This window comes from Elgaria multicarinata, chromosome 6 (genome assembly GCF_023053635.1).
Source record: "Elgaria multicarinata webbii isolate HBS135686 ecotype San Diego chromosome 6, rElgMul1.1.pri, whole genome shotgun sequence".
NCBI classification, from domain to species: domain Eukaryota; kingdom Metazoa; phylum Chordata; class Lepidosauria; order Squamata; family Anguidae; genus Elgaria; species Elgaria multicarinata.
In genome coordinates, this window is record NC_086176.1 from 21,402,124 (window position 1) to 21,425,726 (window position 23,603).

The 23,603-nt window shown below is 40.5% G+C and overlaps 2 protein-coding genes across 3 annotated transcripts in view; both read right to left on the minus strand.

The window, feature by feature from the left end:
- NRG1 (neuregulin 1) overlaps window positions 1–23,603 on the minus strand; it is a 612,616-nt gene that overhangs the window by 88,232 nt on the left and 500,781 nt on the right. The gene's annotated exons all lie outside the window — the stretch shown is intronic.
- On the minus strand, window positions 15,267–16,927 carry LOC134400674 (uncharacterized). The gene has a single exon (XM_063129144.1). The coding sequence runs from the start codon at window positions 16,477–16,479 to the stop codon at window positions 16,315–16,317; it is 165 nt and encodes a 54-aa protein (XP_062985214.1). The 5' UTR covers window positions 16,480–16,927; the 3' UTR covers window positions 15,267–16,314.

Here is a 23,603-nt window from a genome sequence, read left to right on the forward strand (position 1 = left end):
CGGGTAGATGGTCGCAGAGGGAGTTTAACTTGTCTAATAAGAATATCTGGTATCTGGCCATCGTAGCCTCATACGCTGCAGTTCTTATCCCTAGAGAAGAAGACGCATAAACCCTTCTGCCTAAATAGTCCAATTTTCTGCCCTCTCTATCAGTAGGGGCTGAATGTACTCTTTGGGATCTTCCTTGGGCAGATTCAACAACGATTGAATTAGGTTTAGGGTGTTGGAATAGAAAGTCTGCATCAGATTCTTTAATTTTGTACATCGACTCAAGTCTTTTAGACGTTGGTTGAGTCGCACAAGGAGTTTTCCATGAGGATTGTGCTGTCCTCCGCAAGGTAGGAGGGAACGGGATAGCGATAGTAGAAGTAGCTTCCGTTTGCATAACATCATATATTGGGTCATCGTCGACCTCTGTCGGTTGGTCGACATCGAGACCCAACGTTCGTGCCATCCGCCTTACATGGTCGGTAAAGTTTCCCATGTCCTCCGATGTGGAAACGGGCTCTTGTGTGTTTACAACGTCATCGGGGGAAGGCATAGATGGGGCTACCGACACCACAGAGTCTGAATCAGATCTATAGTCCTCATCAGGAGAGTCTTGTGGTTGCAGTGTTTGACGCACTGGCTGCAAGGTCTGGCTTTGGTGAGGTGAAGAGACCTGTGTTGTCAGCCTCGGTATAGAACGCTGTTCAGCAGGGTCGACTCTGCTGTGCTGACTGCGAGGAGTGTGAGATTGAAGAGCAGGAGGGATTTGAATGACCCTTGCATTTGGAGGAGGATGAGCATAATGATCGTAATGCCTCCGTTCTGCTGGGTAAAATTCCTGGGGACGATAGTATTCCCAATCATAAGAATAGTCTCTTTGAAAACCGGAGTACTGCGAAATGCGGTCAAAGTCAGGTCTAGGAGAATGCAATTGTCGATAAGAGGTAGACACAGCGAGACCAGTTGGTTCTTGTGGAGCAGTAGCGCACGGTACCGAAGGGTACGGTGCGGAGATAGCCGATGTGGAGTCACAAATTTCGCCCTCCGACATCGAACTCCTTGCAGTTGGTAACGGAGTCGGCATCGACGATTGCGTCGGTATCGAGGTCGCCGCTGGCAAACTAGGCTTAGCGGGCACCGTGGGTACGGTATCGACCCTAGGAGAGGAACGTTTATCAGCGTCCTTCCTCTTTTTCTTCTTCTTTTTTAAGTGTTCTGCCGACTTAGGGGTCCGGGCTTTCTTTGAAATCTTTCTTGCCGCAGACACCGCTAGAGATCGGCCTGGCGTCAGGGGTATGGCCCTGTTATCCGCCCTCATCTCCTCATCGATAACAATCGATTGAACTTCAGGGCTATGGGTCTCTTCCATTGCCCTTGAGGAGGATTTTTCCTTACGCTTTTGAGGCGTAGGCTCAGTAGCTCGTAGAGCTTTTTCCCAAAGTATAGACCGAAGTCTATCCGCTCTGTTCTTCCGCGTTTGTTTGGTGAACGCCATACAATGATGGCACTGCTGAACCTTGTGTCCCTCACCCAGGCAAAGCACACAGAGCGAGTGACCGTCCTTTGGTGGCAATTTAGAGCCACATTTTACGCACTTACGAAATGGGGCCCTAACGGCCATGCGCCTGAGGCGCCAACGCGATCGAAGGATCGCTAGAAAAAGAAAAGGAAAACAGAAGAATAACTGGGTTTTTTTTTTTTTTTTTTTAGGCAAAGTAGGAAAAGAGAATTGAAGAAGGATACGTGGAAAGAAGAATACGAGGAGAATTTAGTGGTAAGTATTAGGTTTAAAGATAACTGGAGAGAATACGGTTTCTAGGTCTGTGCACAATGCGGACGACGAAGAACTGAGGGAAGGGCGGGAACCCCGTGGTCATGCGCGGTAGCGCGGGGGAGGGGTTCCCGCCCAAAAACGTTTCCCTAAGCTATTGGAGATTCCGGTCTGGTCTCTGCGCAGGCGCAAAGCCCATATGTGTGATGCATAGAGACCACGATGAAGAACCTGTGGTGCTAAACAGAAGGGAATATATACAATGTTTTGAACTGAATTGTTTATTCTGGTCACAGACCAATACATTTTTTTGTATAAAAGGAAAATACAGCTAATAAAAAGTAAATAAAACCAATAAATTTTAAAATGGGACCAACTTAATTTTTCCTTTGTTTGCATTTAAATAAGAAAGAACTTAGCAACATTTCCAGTGAAATACCTATGCAATGCATCACAGCGAGAAGAGGGAGGGATAACAGAGATGGAGCTATAACCCCGACCTGTGCATTCTCTGAATGCCAAACAGCTTCTTCAATATAACTCTAGTTTATACACTGGAAGCCAATCCCCAACCTAAATCAATAATCTCTGAATTCTAATATATTAATTTGGAGTTGCTTTTTCAGTCCTACTGCTGGACATTCAGGCTGTAAACTGTTCCAGATTAAACATTTTCTTAGCAAGGTTTTGAATTGAAAGTCACCTTTCTTTTAAGCCAGAAAAAATTGTGCAACAAAAATGGTTACTATACTTCCCGTAAGAACATAGTAAGCACATCCAGTAGAAGCTATTTGATTCCAACCGTTTTCTACTATCCACCAAATCACCATTACTGCACTACAAGTCCTTCAATTAATAATGCTAGTAATATATGGTTGCAGATGCACATGAGCTGTCAGACATCTTAACCATAGCCATTTAAGCAGCTCTATTATATTCTTCATCCTTCCTTAGCATTGATTATCTATCTTTTCTTCTCACGAGAAAAGGGCACCATCTAGCATAAAGTACATGAGTGTAACCCACAAAGCCTTCTACTATGCAGATGTTACTATATGTCCTGACTCCTCAATGTGTTTAAATGTCTACCGATGCCTCATGAAAAGTCAGCTTTTCTAGGAAAGCTCTTTGTTCTTTTCCTGAATTTCATGAATAATTGATGACGACGACGACGACAATTTATTGCATTTATATCTCACCATTTTTCCTCCAAGGAACCCAAGGTGGCCTACATAATCCTCTTCCTTTCCAATTTATCCTCACAACAACAAACCTGTGAGGTAGGTTGGGCTCAGAGTCTGTGACTGGCCCAAAGTTACCGAGTGAGCTTCCATGGTCAAGTCGGAACTAGAACCCAGATCTCCTGACTACCAGTCCAACACTCTAACCACTACACTACACTGGCTTTGATGAGATTAATTTCAATTGATTATATTATTAATGCAATTTAACATTCACACTATCATCAATTTGTCAGAGAAGCACAGGGGATAATGTGAATTGTAGGGGTCCATTGCCCATATTTGCTCTGGTGAAGCCATGACCTGACTGGAAACACTTTTGCTGATCATTGCAGAAGGGCCACAGGCATATTAGCCTTCTTATATTGTGGGCAATATATATCCTTGGACTTTTTAGTATTTATAAATGACTGATGATGCTTTGGTATGATTGTTTTCATTTCTATTAATGCAAAGAGGGATTTATAAATCATCTTTCAGTTAACTAGTATTGAAAAATAGACTGGATGCACTAACATATTGATTGCCTTTTTGATCCTGAAATACTGTCTCTCTTTGCACATAATGGAATATACTTATAGCCATACATCACTAAAATTACATGGTTGAAGGATCTACAAACTGGGAATATTGTTATTGATATCTTGCAAAGAAGTCTATTAACAATAACCCTAATTTGAGGGTTATTAACAATAACCCTGTACAATACTAAAGCAATGCTGGTGCTTAGACAGCTCTCTCAGAGCAGATATCTGTTCTGATTTGTCCCATCCTAGTAGGTCCTGCCATGTCTGAACCAAAGTCAGCTGTAAGATCCCATACAGCCATTGAAAGTTGTCAGACATGGGAACTTTCTCTGCCCAACCTCCTAGCTAATTACTGGAGAAAGGAGGGTGAATTTCAGAAGTGTGAGATGCCTTATCAGAGAAACTGTGGGCTCTGACCTTGAGATGGGGTCTGATTACCTGGAAAATCTTTTATAGGAATCAAGCACAAGGGGAGGAGGGTTGTTTAAGCATATATCTCTGCTCACAGTTTCAGCCCAATAGCACATAGCAGAAATAATAATAATAATTATTATATCTATTTGTATTCCGCCTTTTGCCCAATACTGGGCCCCAAGGCGGTATTACAAAGTTTAAAACATACATTTTAAAACATAGGAAAAGAAAGGTAAAAAAAAAAAAGTTTAAAATACACAACACCCCCAAAGAAGCCTGCCTCTTAAGCTCCCAGTCTCAAAAAGTTGTTGCAGCTGGGGGGGGGGGGAGATGGTTCTGTGCTGGGAGCCTGAGTCTGCTAGGAGGCAGTTGGAGGTTCCGCAGACTAGGCAACCCCCCAAGGCAGGACGACAACAGCAGCCGCTGATTGGCCCCTTGCTTTGTAGGCTTCCTCTCCTGGCTGGATCAGATGGACACGATCCCAGGTAGCAGGAGCCTGCCTCTTAAGCTCCAGTCCCCAAAAGATGTTGCAGCTGGGGGGGTGTGAGTGAGAAATGCCCTGGTTTGACATATTGATGGTTTATTGATCAGATTCAATTGCTGGAACAGAGTAATTATTAATGAATGTTGCAGCCAGGCTGTTGACCAGCACCAGTTCAAGTTAGTATGTGACTCTTGGGTTACCCAGGCGGAATTCAAGAACTTTAATGGGGGCATTTTCAGGTGGTTAGTGGTTTCTGAGGTTTCCCCCTTTCTTTTACCAAAAAATTAGCTTGGCCACTACTCCAGCCAGCATCTTCACAGTGCTTGGTAGCCCAGCTGCTGTATGTTTTGCAAACGGGGCTTGAAATCTCCTGGGAACAATGCTATGTAATGACATAAAAACATTCCCAGGAACATTCCTGGGAGAAAAAGATGGCTGTCCTCATGGATTCAGTCATCTCCCCATCCCTACGGGTGCCCCTCGGAATGTGCTACATGATGATCACTCCCCACTCCTCAAATGTAGGGATAGTTGAACCACCTCACACCCCTCTGCATACTGCTCATGAAACTGACTCCAGTTACTCACTCCTGTTCAGCTCCCTGGTTGATTCACACCTGTAATCTTGTGTAAAGTCCTTCTTTATGGCAGCCATTTACATAAAACATATTTTATGTAAAACAAGAAGCAACCATTTTTATGCAAAATGGTAGCTCGCTGAGGAGTGGGGCAGCTGCATGCTCTTCCCAGGGTGCCCACAGACCACCCCTGGGCTCAAACAGGGAGCCAAACTTGACAGTTGAGTGGCAGCGGTCCACAAGGCTCCATCCCCCTTTTGGACTCCTGCAACATTCATACTCAAATGTAGCAAAAAAGTGGGCCAGCCCTAGTTGAGAAAGAGCTTGCATTGGAACAAGAAGTCTGCTCCATGGTCTCTGTCCTAGGTCCTGAAAGCCCTATCACTAATCATCCTTGCTTTCAGGAACTCTAGTCTTGAATATCATGCCTATCTGTTTCTTGCCAGCCCTTCGCCATCTCTTTCCCATACTGCTCATCTGATTTCTATTCTCCTGACTTGCCCATGGGTTCAGCTTTACCAGGACACAGCACTTGTACTTTTAAAGGAAGATTTCCTCACTATCTAACTACCATTATTGATTCAGATGCTTTATTTAGCAGTTGTAAAAACAACAATAACAACAACAAAACTATAGACATCTCTGCAGAGATCTGATCCTAGTACCTTTGCATTCATTCTCAGAAAAATTAAGTCATTTAAAAACTTTTTGGTGCTTAAGAAACTGCTGAATATACCTGATATGACTGATCATAAAAAATAATTGACTGATAAAAGAGTAAGATTTCTTCCAGTGACTCTAAAGCAAAAACTTATCAGACATGAGATTTGCTTTGCATACTACATGGCACTGAGCACCGCATGATTACTGAACCATCAGTTATTTCCTTTTATCTCAAAAAGGGTGGGGGAGGAATCTGCTTTCACATTATTAAAAAAACAAAAATGCCATGAAGTTCCAATGTGAAGAATGTTGAAATAGAGTCCTAGATGAAAAATGTACATCTAGTACAAAAGAAAAATATCAGAAAGAATGAAAGGTAGTGAAATACCATCTGTATATAACAGAAGGTGGATGTCTGAGCTATTATATTGTAAGGACTACATGAAAAAAAGAAATCAATTTTCAGGATGATCAGAATCTAGGAAATCAAGCAGGTCATCAATATGCCTTGTGCACCAATAACAATAATATTAATTTTAAAAGTTATAAATTGGCAGTGGTAAAGTATCCAGGAACAGAATTCATTGCAGGTCCAATGTTAACAAGAAAGTACAACTGTCTGTGACCAGAAGAACACTCATCAATAGGATTCCTACATTTACTTTCTCCAATGTAAGTCAATAGAAGCCTGAGTGACACTGACAGGGTGGTTAATCAGTGTGGTTAGGGGGCTAGATTTATCACCATTTCAACTGCATCCTTGCCAATGGCTATTACTGGCTATTTATTTATTACTTTTCAATATTAACCCAAACCTTTTCAAAGTTTTAACAGAATAAAACCAAAATAAAAAGCAAAGTAAAAACTAGCAGAAGTGTAAGATGTAAAATGCATGAACATGGTTTTAAAAAACCGAATGACTAAAAAGCTTGAGAGAATAAAATGCTCTTCACCTGATGCCCAAAAGACCACAATGTATGCACCAGATTAGCCTCTATAGGGAGAGCAGTCCACAACTGGGATGCCACCACTGAGAAGTCTCTCTCCTTAGAAGCTATCCACTGCAGCTTTTTTGGTGGGACCACATAGGAAGGCTTCTGAAGTTGATCTTAGGATACTGGCAGGTATATATGGAAGGTGACGATCTTTCAGGTAACCTGGCCCTAAGCTGTTCAGGGTTTTAAAGGTTTATATCAGCACTTTGGATTGGGACTGGAAACAGTTGGGAAGCCAGTGCAGTTCAAGAAGTAGAGGTGCAATATGATTATATAGGCCAGTCCCTGATAACAATACCGCTGCCTTATTTTGTCCAGCTGAATTTTCTGGACCATTTTTAAAGGTGGTACCAAATACAATGCATTACAGTAATCCAAACAAGAAGTTACCACAGCATGAATAACTTTAGCCAAGGTATCTCTGTGCAAATAGGTTGTAGGTGGTATATCAGCCTCAGATGATAAATCCAGTTCATAACTGCACCCAAGCATTGGCTGAGAACACTCACTACTTCATCTGGATTTGATGAAAAAGAGAGATAGATCATACTGATGACACCTCAGTACACATATCCGGAAAACACCTCCCAGTAGTTTCATGCAGCTGTTGAAGAACATGGGGGATAAAATAAAGCCCTGTGAAACCCCATAGCATAATTATCAACTGACACAGGAATAATCCACCACACATCACCTTTGGGAATCAGCCATTCAAGTAGAAGCAGAACCACCAGAACACAGTACATCCAACACTCAACCAAGATAGCCTATCCAAAAAGATACCATGGTCAATGGTACCCAAAGCTGCCAAGATGTCGAAGAGAATCAACATGGTTGTTCTCCTCTTGGCAAAGGTCATCCCACATGTGACCAAGGCAGTTTTCATTTCAAAACCAGGCCTGAAGCCTGACTGAAATGAATCTAGATAATCAATTTCATTCAAGAGTGCTTAGAGTTGGCTCGCAACAACTGAAGAGAGCTTCTTGCCCATAAAAGAGATGTTAGCAACAGGCCTATAGTTGTCAACATCTGCATCCAGGAGGTTAGACTTCTTCAGGAGTGGCCTAATTACTACTTCCTTTATTAAGACCAGTACCACTCCCTCTCTCAAGGATAAATTTACAATCTTCTGGTTCAAGTTGGGGATCCCCTCCCTATTGGATGTAATAACCCATGAAGGACAAGAAAATTATTATTGGAGAAAATAAAGACAGCTTATCATAGGGCTAATTTAGGCACTCTGACTCTACCCTACATATGGAAGAGGCACAGGCCTTGGAGAAATCACATGTGACCTGGATGTGCAGAAGGAGAAAGCACTGCACTACAAGCCAAGTAGAAAACTCACAGGCATTACACCTGCATACACACACCCATAACACAAAGATCATTTTATACTGTAATGGCACAAAGCTCAACCATTTAAGATATTCCATATGATAACCTCTAGAATGTATCGGCAGTCAAGAGCTAACTGAAGTGGCAACAAATACCCTAACCTTGCAGCAACATAGGATGTAAAATCATAGCTACTGCAGCATGGAGGATACTAATGTGATGACAAAGTTCATTATGAATATGATATTTAGAAATACAGAATCTCACTATTATAGCTATATTCTATATTGTTCCCCAATAATTACTGATGGTTTACAACTCTGTAACTTACAAAACCAAAAAATTAAATGTGTTGCTGACCATTATCCGAAATGGCACAGCATGCAATGCCCAATTGACTTTGCAGGTGACCCAGAAAGCTACTAGCCAAACAGGGAATTACGCCATATGCCCTATTCCTGATAGTCAAAATTCTTGATGCTGTGGTAGTCCTGGATCTTGACATTGCCTTTCAGCAAAGCCCTCAGTGATTAATGGATAGTGAAGAACTCTGTCACTTCCCAGCTCTTGCCCCAGCACCATCAGCCTTCCTAAGGAGGCCTGCGTTTCCAAGCTTGGCTGTATCCTGTTACCCCAAATTGACTATGGCCACCAGGAACCTGCATAGCTCTATCCTGGGTTCTATATATACAGATGCTTCATTGCTGAACCAGCTGCTTCACTGCATCAATATTGATTCAGAGTTAGGTTTCTGCAGCAAAATCTATTGCATTTCCATTAGCAAGACTGCAAATGATCAAAACATAAAAGGTTCCATTTATATCTTTCAAGCTGCATACTGCAGAACAAATGCACAACTACAAAGAACTTGAGCCATAGACTTTTGGTAACATTTTGCCTTGTCGCAAGCTGTTGGGAAAGACTCGTATCTTTTCTAAAAGAATGACTTCATTGTAAACTGAAGAAAATTTACTTGGTACATCTCTGTAATGCACAAAAGACAAATATGTCATCACCAAAACAATGAAAAAGAGGTAACTGAGAGTAGATATTCTCACCGATTAGCCAAAAGGTAATATAATATAGAGGAGGAGGGAATAATGGCATTTTAATGGCATCATATGGTATATAAACCATTGCTCCATTATTAAAAATGGCATCGGTATTATGCTATCAACTGTTAATCAAGAGGCATAATCTGCATTACTAATTTACTCCACTGTGCTTATTTAAGCAATTTAAGATACTTCTGAAAAAGTAATAACTTGTCAAATACATATGCATTATTGGTTATTTAACATTAAAATGATTAAAAACACAATGTGACCTAGGAAGATTGGATTCCAATTTTCAAATGTACTATAGAAATGTTGAATCCTTTCTATTTATAAAAGCCTTGTATACCGACTACGTGGTTAAAGGGACATTTACTTTTCTGAATTTTGCAGGTTCAAGTCTGTCTTGTTTTGACTTTATGCCTGAATTGCATCTTTGGAGCAAGAGAGGTTTGTGTGCAGATAATAAATTCTGCTTCTCCCTAATGGGGGAAAAGTTTAAGAAACAGACAGCATAATGAACAACCTCCATAACACTGCGGGTGTAGTTATATTAAATGTGCTTGATTTTATTTTGGTTGTACTGCTATATTGCACTTTTAAGCTTCTATATTTTATGCTGTACCTTGTGGTTTTAATTTTTGTGAACAGCCCACAGAGCTTCAGCTATTGGGCAGTATAGAAATTAAATAAATAAATAAATAAATAAATGTGCATGAGAGATTTTTCTTTCTTTCAGACTTTGTACTCTGGAGGCTTTTTATAAGATAGAAAGTTGCTGCCATTTGCTCTGCACAGTAGAAAGGCAAAGAAATTATCATGGTAGCTGACTATTCAAGCTTTCTCTTGATCTTCTAGGAGTTTGGTGATCAAAACAGGTATTGCATGATTAGTAAACACCCAAAGATAAAAGCAAGAGGAGCAAATACCTTAAAAGGCAAATAAAATACCATTAAAGGCTTGAGAAAACAGGATGTACTTTGTCTAGTAGCTAAAAGATAATAATGATATGATGGCACCTGGTGTACATGCTTTTAAGCACGTGCTTTAAAAAGAAATCACATAATGTGCCACCACTGAAAAGGCCATTTTTCCAGTCACCACACAACTCAACTCCAGGTGGGGGCACCTGGAGAAAGTTTTAATGGAATTGTTTTATATGTTATTGTAAAGCGCCTCGATGCCAGAAATGGTGAGGCGGCGCTATAAAAATGCTTGAAAGAAAGAAAGAAAGAAAGGCCTCCAATAAAGATCTTACTTGCTGGGCAGGTTCACGTGGAGAAAGGTGGTCCTTTGCATACCCTTGCCCCAGGTTGTTTAGATGACATTTTGGTTAAAAATTTTTTGAAAATGGTCCCAGGGCATCTACTGGGTGGGGAGCTTGACATCCTTATTCTAAGAAGTTTTACCATAGAGTAAAAATGAGGACCACCACACTTGTAAAATAGCATACAAGTACTACCCAGGAAAGCAGAGAGAGATGACAAATGCAAAATAAAAGAAAGCACATGAGGTGAGAACGGTGTGATGAAGTAACCAGAAGGCTTGGGGGTGGGTGGGAACTAAACCTACTACTACGTATGGTATTGAAGGAAAATATGAAGCACATTTACTATCTAATGTAAAAAAACATTATTTGCAATCCAGCTTTCCTCAGAAAGTTCCTGGTGAGGGCCCTCTCTGCACTGAAGCTCATTCATATGGGGAAACAAAAATTTTCCTTAAAAGACACCCACCACACAATGGGCTTGTTTGCACAATCGCAATGAAGTAAACAAGCCCTGGTGGCTTATTTCCTCCACTGTGCATGCTGGCCAGATTTCCCTAATTATCCTCGCTGGTGCGGCTTGCTGTGTCATCCAAATCTGGGTGGCATGGTAGGGCATGGACAGCAACCCCCAAATAACTCATGAACTGCCCATGGGTTATTTGAGGACTGCTGCCCCCTCAAACAAGCCATTCCCCCTGGGTTTGGACAATATGAGCTGCACCAGTGAGGGTAACTAGGGGAAGGTGACCGGCACATGTGGCAGGATTAACAAGCAACTGTGGCTTGTTAAGCACGCCACGAACATAAGAAATGGGTCAATATGTGCCCCAGCATCCATGTGCCATGTATGGCAGCTCATCTGGGACTCAGGTAATTTTTTGTTTGTTTGTTGCCTGAGTCTGCAAAAACAGGCCTTGAGGCCATTAGACAACTGGAGGCTACATTACATGTCTAGTAGGCTGTGTTCTGCTTGGTGGATCACAAGTTTGTATGGGCTTGACTTTTGGCTCACTACTTTGAAAATTCTGTTCACACTTTGTTTTCATCTACATGTTTACTTCATGAAATGTGTTTCTTGCCCATTCCATAAGATTCTAGGTGTGTCCCTAAAGTAGCTCTCTAAGTTTCATTTGCTTCTTAACCCTCTGCAAACTTAGATTCATCTATGCTTTCCTTGACAATCAGTTCAATGGCAATGGAGCCACCAATTTAAAAGACCATGTCCTTCTGATGATCAAGTATCACAAATCTCTTAAGCAGGGCTGCTGTTGCCTTTCAGGCTTTTGATAAGCTTTTTAGCATGACGGTGTAGCATTACCCATATATATTTTGAGAGCCTTGCAACACTGTGAAAAAACAAGAGTAGCGATCTAGCAGGTGCAACCCATTACCAGATTTTGTTTGGCCATCAGAAGCCAGTGATAACTATCGTCACACTCAAAAAATATGGCACCTAAAAGTATAGTCAAGTAGAAATTTAAGGGCTCAAACCTCTAGTTAACCTCACACAATTTTTTTTAAAAAAATGCAATACAAAATAGCTATTATTACAGAAATGACTGCAATACTCTGAACATAAACATTATAGTAATTGGGGTGCTTTTGGAGCATTGTGAGAAAAATACAATTTTTCCTGAGCATTAGTATTCATGAGCCCAACACATCTTTACAGAGAGATTACAGGTAATGTCAAAATGCCTGTGCATGTATGTGTCTGTCTATATTATCATCATCGTCAACAACAACATTTATGTACTACCATACATATATATTTCCATTTCTATTATTCCATGCATAAAATGCTGTATTGTTTTTCCTATTTCAGCAGAAAAACGTTTATATTAAATTTAAAATGAGAAGGTATGGGGAAGAAAAAAGATTATTTCTATACTGATAATATACAAAGTATATTGTACTAAAAGGTAGACAAGTTCTTGAGACTAATGCAGCAGAGACAATTACTAGGATTGCCTCTCTCCCAGGCTCCAGCAGAGAGAAGAATCAATTAGCCCTTGTCAGACTATGACCTTGAAGGATAGAGCCCCAAACAGAATATGCTGAGTTGGACGGAAAGGAGAGAAGGAAAATGGGATCCTGCAACTCGTGAGAAGTCCAATTCCAAAATTGAAGTGTCAGTCTTAAACTATGACAGCGTAATCTCATTTCTGAAGAAATACTGGGATGAAGCTTCAAATGCTTCCTAGCAATGTACATACTTAAGTATCCACCCACCTCACACAACTCACCTACTGGATCTTTTTATCCTTACCAGTGACTTGCACTGCATAAAATACAGCACTGCACAAATTAATTTCTTGCTCTATATGTTATGGTTGCTATCTTACAGCTTTACTTTTCCTTACTAATTAACACTGCAATCTTATACACGTCTATTTAGAAATAAGCCTCACTGAGTTTAAAGGAATTTACTCCCAAGTAGTTTTGTGTCATTACTCAGTGCATATCAAAAGCAAAGTCAATGACAAGTCCCTCTCTCCTATAAAAAACTGTATGGAACTCAGATTTAAAAATCAAAACAAAACAATTGCTACCGTCCTCCACCAGTGCCACCCCCACCCCCAATTCTGTAAATGTGAGTTGAGAGGGCTGCAGATAATGATTTGCTGTTAGGCCATCTTTTTTAGAAACACACTCTTCTCTCCCCCAATTTCAAAATATTGAATGAATTAAATCCTTACATAGTTAAATCTTACAGAGTCTTGCAGGCTGTGCATGCTTTGTTTTGCTTTTACAGCTCTTTGTCATTTTTTTTCTCTTAAGGGAAAAAAACACTTTTCATAAAAGATATGCAGTTTGCCAGCAACAGAAGGGTGGCAACAGTATCTTAACGAGATTCACCAATTATGCTACTTTAAAATAAAAAGGGGATAACGAGGATCTGTTTCTGGAATTAAAAATATATAAAAAACATATAGCCACCCTCATTTGCACAAAAATGGTTAAGGCAATCTCAATACATGACAGTTACCTAGCTGATTTTGCTACACCAATCAACCTGTCCTTTACTTGCTCAGCTCTCAGTCCATGAATTGATAAACAACCAACTTAAGGTAAATTGTGCTTCACCCAATATTTCTGCTATGAATTCTCAAGGCAGAAGATACCTGAAGGAGTTGCAAGGCTGTGCTTTTTGAATTCCCTCTCAGTTAAACACAGATTTGAACTATTACGATAACTGGGTAAGATCCACAACTGCTGCAGATAGGTATAGCTTATTTATTTATTTATTTATTTATTACATTTTTATACCATCCAATAGCCGAAGCTCTCCGGGCGGTTCACAAAAATTGAAAAGCAATAGAGATTTCTTATTTACACAGCCTACGTAATCTAGTACATGAAGATGCAATTGCAATCTATAGACTAATTAGGTAGAAAAGTCCTACTGAGTAAACATGCACAAGATCCATCTGTAAATGGCATAATTACTAATTCAGGATAGCCAATGATGAAGCAAATCTTGTTCCATTTGGCATGTATCTACCACATATGGATATGTGACCAATACTTGATGCTCCAGAAATAAAAATTCAAAAATATCTTGACCAAGGGAAAGGGGTTTAGAGAGAGAAGATAAAGATTGACAATCTTGTTACAAGAGAGTAAACAAATCAAAGGAACACACAGCATTTGCCATTGCAGGTCTCTGTTAGAAATCATCGGCCTCTCTGAACACACCCCCTTTGCCTGTTCACAGCCTGATCTGCATTGTTTCAATAGTTGCATTTCAATTTCATTCTCTAGCACTGGACTTCTTTAAAAAAACCATTTTTAAATAGCAAAGTTCAGACTATTTTGATGGAGCTAAACACTCACTGATGTCTGGTATCCTATATCAAGCCACTTTGCTAAATGTTATTTATTTAGGAGATTTACATCCCAATTACATGGTAACGTTTTGTATGATTTCTTATTTGAGCAGTAAAAGGAAAGGGGACTCCACAGTTTAAACCTGCCAATTCAGGCTAATCTGTGGAGCTTAGAGTAAAATCAGCAAGGGATGGGGGGATATCAGTGAATTGGGATATTAATAAACCTTTGGGAAATGGCAGGCTCATCTACCCTAAATAAATTAACAAATTTCCCCTCTAATGACTCCAAGGATTAAAATTCTAAAAAACAAAGGATCGAACTGACCTGGAAACTATATCCTCTCAGGTAGAAAATGCTATCTCCTGATCCTATGTGGGCAAAGGAAACATACTCTGCACATGCTTAGAGGCTTCTTTATCATTACACCACAAATTCCAAGGCTGAGTCCTTGGCAGAAAAAGGTTACAGTGTTGAACCATAGCAAGCTATTGCTTACATTTAGCCCTACAGTGACTAGTTCTAAACAATGTCAAGAGATATCTGGCTGGAGGAGACACTATTGAGGCTAAACATGGCACTTCATATCTGTACAGGTTGGTACCAGGCTCTAAACATGAGCACATAGAATTACTGCCAAATTAACAGCACTTATTTACCATTGCATTACCTTGTTAGCTTAAGGGGGCATACGTGTGTGTGTATGTGAGACGGGAAACATAATTTGTCAGGAATACAGAACACATAGAACTTGGGAAATCGGTAAAGTTTAAGACAGAAGCCAATTATGGACTGGGACAAGGAATCAAAATTAAAAACAAACAACCCAATGCAACATTCAAATAAAAATTCATTACTGAAATATCCTGCCAAATTGTAAAGCACATCAGGTGAACAAGCTAACCACAATCTTGTTGCTGGTATAGCACTATTAAGTAACTTGCAACCCCACCCCCTCCAAGATGCTTTTTTCTGAACTATAATAAAGAGACAGGCTAAAGCTACTATCTGAGCTAACCCACTCCTGCTCAATTCTTGACAAAACCATTTCATCACAATTACTCTTAATAAATTGCACCAGTGTTATATGCATAAGAATAACAAAATGCAAATATAGGTGGTAGGGGACATGTTTTTACACTTACCTAGTTTTGGTGGAACTGTTTGGATACTAGTTTCAACTTCTTGTGCCAGAGAGGCCGTTGGGGGTCCTTTCACTTCAGGTTCTAGGCTAGATGGAAGTAATGGGGGTGCCGTGGAGGGTAAGAAATTATAATCTAAGACACTGTTCGATGGAGATGGTTTAGGAGCAGCCTCAGAGGTAACTAATAGGGGCCCATCAGGCTTCCCTGTAACCTCAAACAAAGCTTCATTTGTAGGTACTGGAAAGTATGATGTATGTACTACAGATGGCACCCAAGCAGATAGTGCAGTAGGTTCCACGGAAGTGATCGGATCTTGTCCAATCCTACCAGGGTCAAGATGGGTAGGAGAATCATACTCAAAAATCTTGTCCACAAACACCCACTTGAGGCCAGCAATGCAGAGGCAGAGGCTGATCAGGCAAGCCAAGATTGGGACAATGCAGATCTTTTCAGAGTTGAGGCAGCCTGTCAGTCGCTCTGCCTCCAGGCACACACAGCAAGTAGCAGCAAGGCCTGCTATTCCCTGCACTCTTGTCTCCTCCATTTGAGTCTCTGGCATGTCCTCTTCAGCAGGGAGCCCCTCAAGTGATGCAGAGGGGCTCAGCTGGGTCGAAGGCTTGGAAAAACCCTCCAGAGTGGCTTCAGACATATTTAGCATATATATTTCAAATGAGCTCCTCTAGAAGGCCTTAAAAACTCTATCCTAGTTCATTATTATTAATAAGCCAAACAGAAGAAAGAAAACTGATCCAGAGAAATCTCACAGCAGCAAAGCATAGGGATTAAAAGAGAGTTGAAGTGTCAGAACATGATCCAAGTAGAAAGAGATTGCAAAGAAAAAAAATCCTTCCAAATAATCAAAAAGGAGAAAGGATGCCCCACATAATGATTCAGCTTCTTCTCGTTCACTTTTTAATTTTCTTTATAATTCCTTAATTCCTCTCAAGTCATCTCAGTTCTTCAGGGAGTCAAAACGAGGTAATAAAAAGAAGCTGAAATACTAAACAAAATTGTTTAAGTGAACCAACAGCCCAGAGCGAAAGGCTGGCTTCTCACCTTGAGCATCTGAGGCTGGTGACTGCTTAGATGGAGGAAAACACAGCCGTCATGCAGTAGAAGCAAAAGGAAAATCAGTAACAACGGTAGCGGCAGCAGCAGCAGTGACAGTACCAACAGCATCCTGTTTTGCAAAAGAGCCGGCAGAAAGAGGCTGAATCATTACAGAGCAGCAGGTGCCTGCTCCCTGAGCATCACTGCAAGCAATATCATTACAGAGAGGTTTGAAAAAAGGAGAATGGCAACTCGGTCCTCAATCCTTACCACCTCCTATTCTTTGTCCCTCCCCAGTACTCTTTCCCTTTAGTGCCTTCTTGCCTTTCTTCCTTCACTCTGTTCTTCTGATGTAGAGATTCTCTCTGCTCTCCTTTCACTCTCCCCACCCCCACCCCTCTGCAGGGCTGGTCTGAGTTAAATCAGCACACCCAGCAACACAGGACTGCCAGTGACTTCCTATTTTATCCAATTAGATGGAACAGAGGCCATAAAAATCAAAGGGAGGCACGGAGGAGCCAGTTAGACTCTCTCTTTCTCTTTCTCCCACTGTGTGGTCACGAAAGGATGCCAATCGATTAGAGCGATCTAACAAAGCTGCAATGAGGATGAGGGCGGGGAAGGTTGTAGGTGGCAGCCTTATGGGCTGGACCTGATGCTAAGACTGTCGGATATCCGATCCCTCCCTAGGGATATACGCCTTTCAGCTGCATTTTCTTTCTGCCTGCTACCTAGAGATAAAGTTTGCCTTCCCATCAACTAGCTAGTTGGATTTATGATAGGCGGCACAATTATGATTTCAAGGGCATGGTTGTTGTTGCATTTTAAGATAGACCCAACTTTGCAAACCCTTGCATTTCAGACATACTAGTCATGTAAATGATTTATCACTTTGTAATGAAAATTTCTAACATAATTATATATCAGCATTGCATCAGCTTTAAGAACAAACCTTCCTTGCACACATACATGCACACGCTCATGCAGATACCCACACCCTCTATCACAAAAGTAATCTTGCTTTCAGAATACTGAGATTTTCCTTAAATGGCCAAAATTAAGGAGGATCAAGTTAAGGCTCATTTTGTTCCTTATTTTTTCCACTGTTCCTAGTTACATCAGGTGGCTACTAATCATTTAGTAATTCAAATGAGTGAAATGTCATCTACTCTAAAATAAATACTTTCAAGATCAAATAAAACCACTGCGAGCAGTTTCATAACATGGATTGCATAAGAAGTTTAAGTAGATACCAAATTCTACTATTCAAATGGCATAATACAATTCAGATTTGTTTTCCCACCCAAGCATGGTCAAATAAGCGCTTCCTACCTGTAAGAATGACAACAGACTGAATAATTCCTATGGACAGATCATGACTTCCAATTTATATTTCACTCCCTTACAGTTTACAGTTTTAACATTTAAGAAATAAGCAACATATGTATGAAAAAGTTAGAAACCCGATTTCTCAAACTTAAATGGTAAAGCAAAAGCAATTTAATCAAAAGTCACATCTCTGAAAGTATGGAATGTAAAATGCCTGAATAATACTAAAATTCTGGCCAAGACTGTATAACAAGTTAGGGGGTACTCAGGTAGAGCATCCTCATTTGGGTCACTGGAGGGCTAGGGTACATAAACTGAGAATTTTCCTAAACTCTCTGATGTTCTTACAAAGTAAAAATGGCAGTGCTGTTGATCTTGGGCTCCAGAAAATGCTTGACCTTGTCACACTCTGGAGCCTGCCCTGATCCTGGCATACATTGCACATTTGTGAAACCTGTCAATTCTGAATAATAAGCCATTGAAGACATTAGACATTTACTGCTAAAACAGAAGAGAATCATAGTAATATATGTTGCTGGTTTTAGGTGGCAAATGAAGGTGTTCTGGGATACAGATGCCATTTGTCCATTGCTTTACATGCAGTCATTTACATCAATCATGCACAGAGGCACCATTTTCAGAAGGCACCTTCACCTCCTTATATTTTAGACCACATCTTATTATTCCTCAACAGCCCCAATATTTCCTATTATAAGTGTAAAAAGTACCCACAACAAATGTTTTTAAAATACACAGCTATTTTGCAATTCAGAGCTCAATGCTATGAAAGTTTGACAGAAAAATGTCCTACACGTCCCAGGATTCCCTAGCAATCAGGCTGGGGGATGCTGGGAATTGTAGGATGCATAGGATTGAATCCTTCTTCAATTTATCCAAGAACAGGCATTTTATTCTTGCTGGGAATCTTGTCCCCCACTCCACCTTAATCCATTCTACTGAACCCCATAATAGTGCCCAAATAGTGTCCCTAACCTAAGTTGTGTGGCATTTTGTTCTCACTATATATTTAAAGCCAAAAGTAATGAAGATACCAGGGCATTGAATACCCCCTTCTATTATTTTTGATCAATGCTATTTCAGTGAAATATTAAAATGCAGCTTCCTTTTTTATTGCTTGGTTTGGGGTACGTGTTACAAAAAGAAGGCTGAGTACGGTTGTGGAAATGTAAGTAACATTTGCATAAAGCAGATTTATTGGCACTGTAGGAGCTCTTTTGGAGATTTTGCAGTCCAATATGTCAATATATAGTGATGGAACGTGTTATGAACCCTTAATCAGAAGCTGCTAGAGAATGAGCAATGCATCAGCTTCTCTGGCATCACTGAGACTACTTCAGTCAAGAGACGCTGTGGAGGAATTTGATGAATTTTGCTAATTCATTCGCTTCAACATGAGCCAGTACAAAACCACACAATAAGGTATTTTCTGTTCAAATCTGACCACTAAAGTTGGGGGGGGGGGACAAACACATAAATGCTACGTGATTCAAGTAGCCTTCAGAGTAACAAAGAAGTCAAGGTGGAATTGAAGCATGTAGAACAGGGGTGGGCCGAAGATACATTGGGATCTATTGGCAGATCTTTTGAGTTAGTTGCAACAAATTGCCAAAGATTTCTGACTAAAAGTAAAACTGTAAGGAAAAAAATCTCTGCCAGACTGATCCTATAGTAAGCATGCCCCTCTCAGCTTTAGTCCTCCCCGCATAGAAAAACATGAGTATCACTTGGTTGCCTTTGACCAGGTCTTTGTGCAGTTCTGCTCTCTGATTTTTGTTTGTTATTAGAATCCCTGATTTGTAAGATGTTGATTGGAACTTATCTACACAGACTCATGGGTGTGTGAAGTGTACAGTAGGTTATTGCCTCTGCTCCCCACACCCCGAGTCAACAGTTCACACCTGGCTCCACCTCTCTCAGACATTATTTTGCACTTGTCTCTAGTTTGTGGACCTCTGGGTTCTAGTAAAAACACACAAACAAAATAGATCCCACAAGCCTAATGTCTGCCCACCTAGGTGTAGAGAAACTTGGCTATAAAATCTAGAGAAGGACTGTCAGCTCTTACTCTCAACACCATACAGGGTCCTTTACAAGCCTAGTTCAAGTGGGTGAAAAGACAGTCATGTCTCCTCCCTCCCCCCCTCTTTCTTTCTTTCTTTCTTTCTTTCTTTCTTTCTTTCTTTCTTTCTTTCTGCAGTCTTATCTGCTCCCCTCCCTTGTCTGCTGTAGGGAGCAGTTTATGAGAAGGTTCATGCTTCCAAATTGCTTAGTGCCCCGCCAGATTATTATTCGTGGCTCCCACTTTAGCCCCTTAAATCCAAGGAATCTCATGATATACCTGTATCAGCTTTTCCCATGTGAGCTGAAGCACAGACAATATGCTCTTTAACCATCTCTCCCTCCTTGTGTAAACAGCAACGGAAGCTATGGCAGAGTTTTCTTATGCACTACAGCTGCTTATTCCAATTTGTCTTTGCCTTGGCTCATGCAGCAGAATGAGCTGCTGAGGTCTACAATCTGCCAAAGCCTCTGCCGCATTGTTTCCCTGCTACTCAATTGGGATGGAGAGGGTTATATTGCTTGTATAGGAATGAGACAGTGGGTAAAACTACTATTCTTGGCTTTTCAGTCCTTGAATTTGAATTATCAAGAAATGGTCCTGTGGAGAAAAGCCCTTTTCTTTTGAGCATTCTTTTCCCAGTCACTCAATTTTAACTGTCAGCCATCCTGCCTGATCCATCAAGCACCAACCTCCCAAGTATGTAGGAAGCATCCCAATGTACCTGGTAAGGAAATCCCATTAATTCTCCTGTGTGTGCTCACTTTTTCTTCACTTTCTTTTGATGTTTAGGACCTATCAAATGCTCACTTCCAAGGCATACTTTTTCCTTTGTGGACTTGAAGGGGATATTCCTTGCATCTGATATTGGGAAGCTGGTTTGCCATGTCATAATATGACTGGGGTGGGAAAACTCCTGATTGTGGCAGAAGCCTCCTAGCTCCCCATCCCCCAAACTGATTATCCCCCCTCCCCCGTTGATACTGCTGCTGTCTGCTACACTCCTAGCTGTTGCTGTTGCATCCATCCAGGACTCTCTGTTTTCTTCAGAAGCAGAATTGTGCATGCTCAAAAGGAGCAGAGCTCAGTGTATGCTCTGACCTCCACTCCAGAACAAGTCAAGGTATCTCTATCCCATCTGTCCCTCATGGCGTGTTTTTTTTTTTAGACAACCTCCCCACACTTAGCTCTTTTAATGTTTTCTTCTTTCAGCCCCTGCAGCCTATACAGCCTTTCAGCCACTTTGTTCTGAATCACTTCTGCCTTGCTTACATCAATCAGATACTGACTGACTGAAATGAAGAGAACTGAATGCAGCATGACAGATGCCTTCTCTTCAGTGATATAATGCAGGAACTATTTCCAGGGACCATGATTGAATGCAACCTCAGATCCACATGTTCACTTTAAAACACAACTTCATTGTGGAATCACATGCTGTACAACTGCAACTACTTCAGAACAGTAGATTGACCATATGGACAGGAGGACAAAGCTCCAGTATCTTTAAGTTGTATAAAAAAGGGAACTTCAGCAGGTGCCATTTGTATGCATGCAACACCTGGTGGAATTCCCTCTTCATCATAACAGTTAAAGCTGCAGGAGCCCTGACCTCTTTCAACCTTTTTATAAACAATGAAACATCAAATAACCACAAGAGCTACTGGTGCTTAAGCAAAAGGGGGAAATGAGCTGGCCTAAAGCTAATAGCTTCTCAAGCTAGGTGCACAATGTCCATATCACAGCTGCATGTAAAAACACGACACCATTATGGCAGTTCTGTGTGCAGCTTAAAGCCCAAGCAATGGGTGTGCCTACTTGTCTGGAGACTACTGTTACTCAACACAGGTACCAGCCACACAAGTGCTATATGAAAAGACTGTATCAGACAGTATGTCTCTGGTTCTACATATAAACAAACACTGGTATAAAGGAAATGATCTCATGCATCCTATTGTGATGATCACTGTTCATAATACTGGTGACTGACTATAGCAGAACAATCAATGAAATAAAGGCTAAGCTTCAATCCAAAGCTTTTCAGAATTATTCTGTTTTAGGTCTAAATTGTAAACAACAGGCTTTTTTCAAGATTTATCCCAGGATAAATCTAAACTCTTGCCAAGACTTAAGGAGCAATTTTTTATCATCAAGGATTCAGCTGAAAGCGAGACTCACAGGGCTTTCTAGATAGATAAAATGCTTTCCAGCTTTCCAATGCAGAGTAAAGGTTTGGGGACGGGAATTTCCAAGGAAAAGTATTTTAAAAAATAAAGATAAAGACAGCATCCACTGCCAGTGAGAATGCAATAAACTTTAGTACCATTAATCTCAGTTGGCCCCTCAGACCTAAGCCTACTTACTTTTTAAACTTTTTTTTAACACAGTTAGTCTTATTCTTACCATGAAGGCTGTCAGAGTTTAAATATCTAGCTGCTGCCCCTTAAATTAAATGCATTGTGTTCCCTAAACACATTCCTCAATAGCCCAGTAGATTCCAGAGATTAACAACCTCCTAGGAGATAAAGCATTTGTACATAGGCTGTACAATACATTACATTAGAGAAAACAATTGAAAAGTTAGATGTATAGGTCTATAATCTTGGGTGCCACAAATGCCTACATCACAGAAAAATGTGGAATAGTAAAGTTATAACCAACTAACTAAATAAATACAATAAACTTTATCTCAAATGTCTATATGCTGTGATTTACAGTGTACAGAATATGCATATTTATGCCCATGCTACTGTAAAATGGATACAAAGTTCACTAAGTTCATGATACTGATTACGTTCCAAAAAATAAGGCTACAAAATCTAAAATTCTAAGGGCACCATGGAAGGTGCAAAAGCGTTATTTATTTTATTTAAAATATTTTTATCCCAACTTTTAGCTATAGTCCTCAAGATGGTTCTGTGAAATCAGAACCCCAAGGCCTTGTCTCATGACATGACTTTGGAAGTTCAAAGAGTATTGAGAGTGTTGTCTCGCAATCTGGGATTTAAAGGCCCACTACCCCGGCGCATTAATAGCCAATCAAACACACAAGGCTGGAGAATACACTTAATCCATTTACTTCCGATACTGCAGTATGGAGGTGCTCTCCTGTTCAAAATAGAGGCACCAAGAACAAGAGAATCTCACAGTATATATAGGTTTATGACTACAAGAGGGTGTTAGTCTCTTTCTAACCTTTCTGTTGGTTAGTTCTGGATTAGCAAGTTAAGTTACATTCAATTTTCAAGTTAAGGTGCACATTCTCAATGAGTCATAGATTACATTTGATGCTCTATTGGTTGAAAGTTTTCCCCTTTGTCTGCTAGGACATGATGTCCACCATTAAGGAATGCAAATCTGGCATGTAGCCATCTGAAGCCACCCTTTGGCAGAGAAGCCATCTTTTAACCCTTGGTACATTACATTCATCAGAGAGATGAAATCTCTCCCTGGGTCTATCAAGAGGACATTATGTAAAACACTATAATCATAAAATAAAAACAATATTAGAAACTTAATAAAACACAGCCAAAAGAAACAGATTTAAAAAGTAGAAGTTTAAAACAACCCATTCCACCAAACAAGCAAGCAAAACAATTTTGTATCTGTTTTCCCTAGGCAATCAAAGTGGGCACCAATCAAATGGATTTGGGCAAGGAGTACCACCACAGTGAATGCCTTATCTCCAGAAGCCATCCACTTTACTGCTGAAGGTGGGGAACCCAGAGTCTGGCCTCCAATGAATATCTTAACAGGTTCATATAGGAGTGTCCTATAGACATTCCAATCCTAGCCTATTTAGGGCTTTATAGATTAAATAAGCATTTTGAATTTTCTCCAAGAG

Coding starts and splice junctions, on each gene's coding strand:
- LOC134400674 (XM_063129144.1), bottom strand. CDS start 16,479: ATGCTGTTGGTACTGTCACTGCTGCTGCTGCCGCTACCGTTGTTACTG.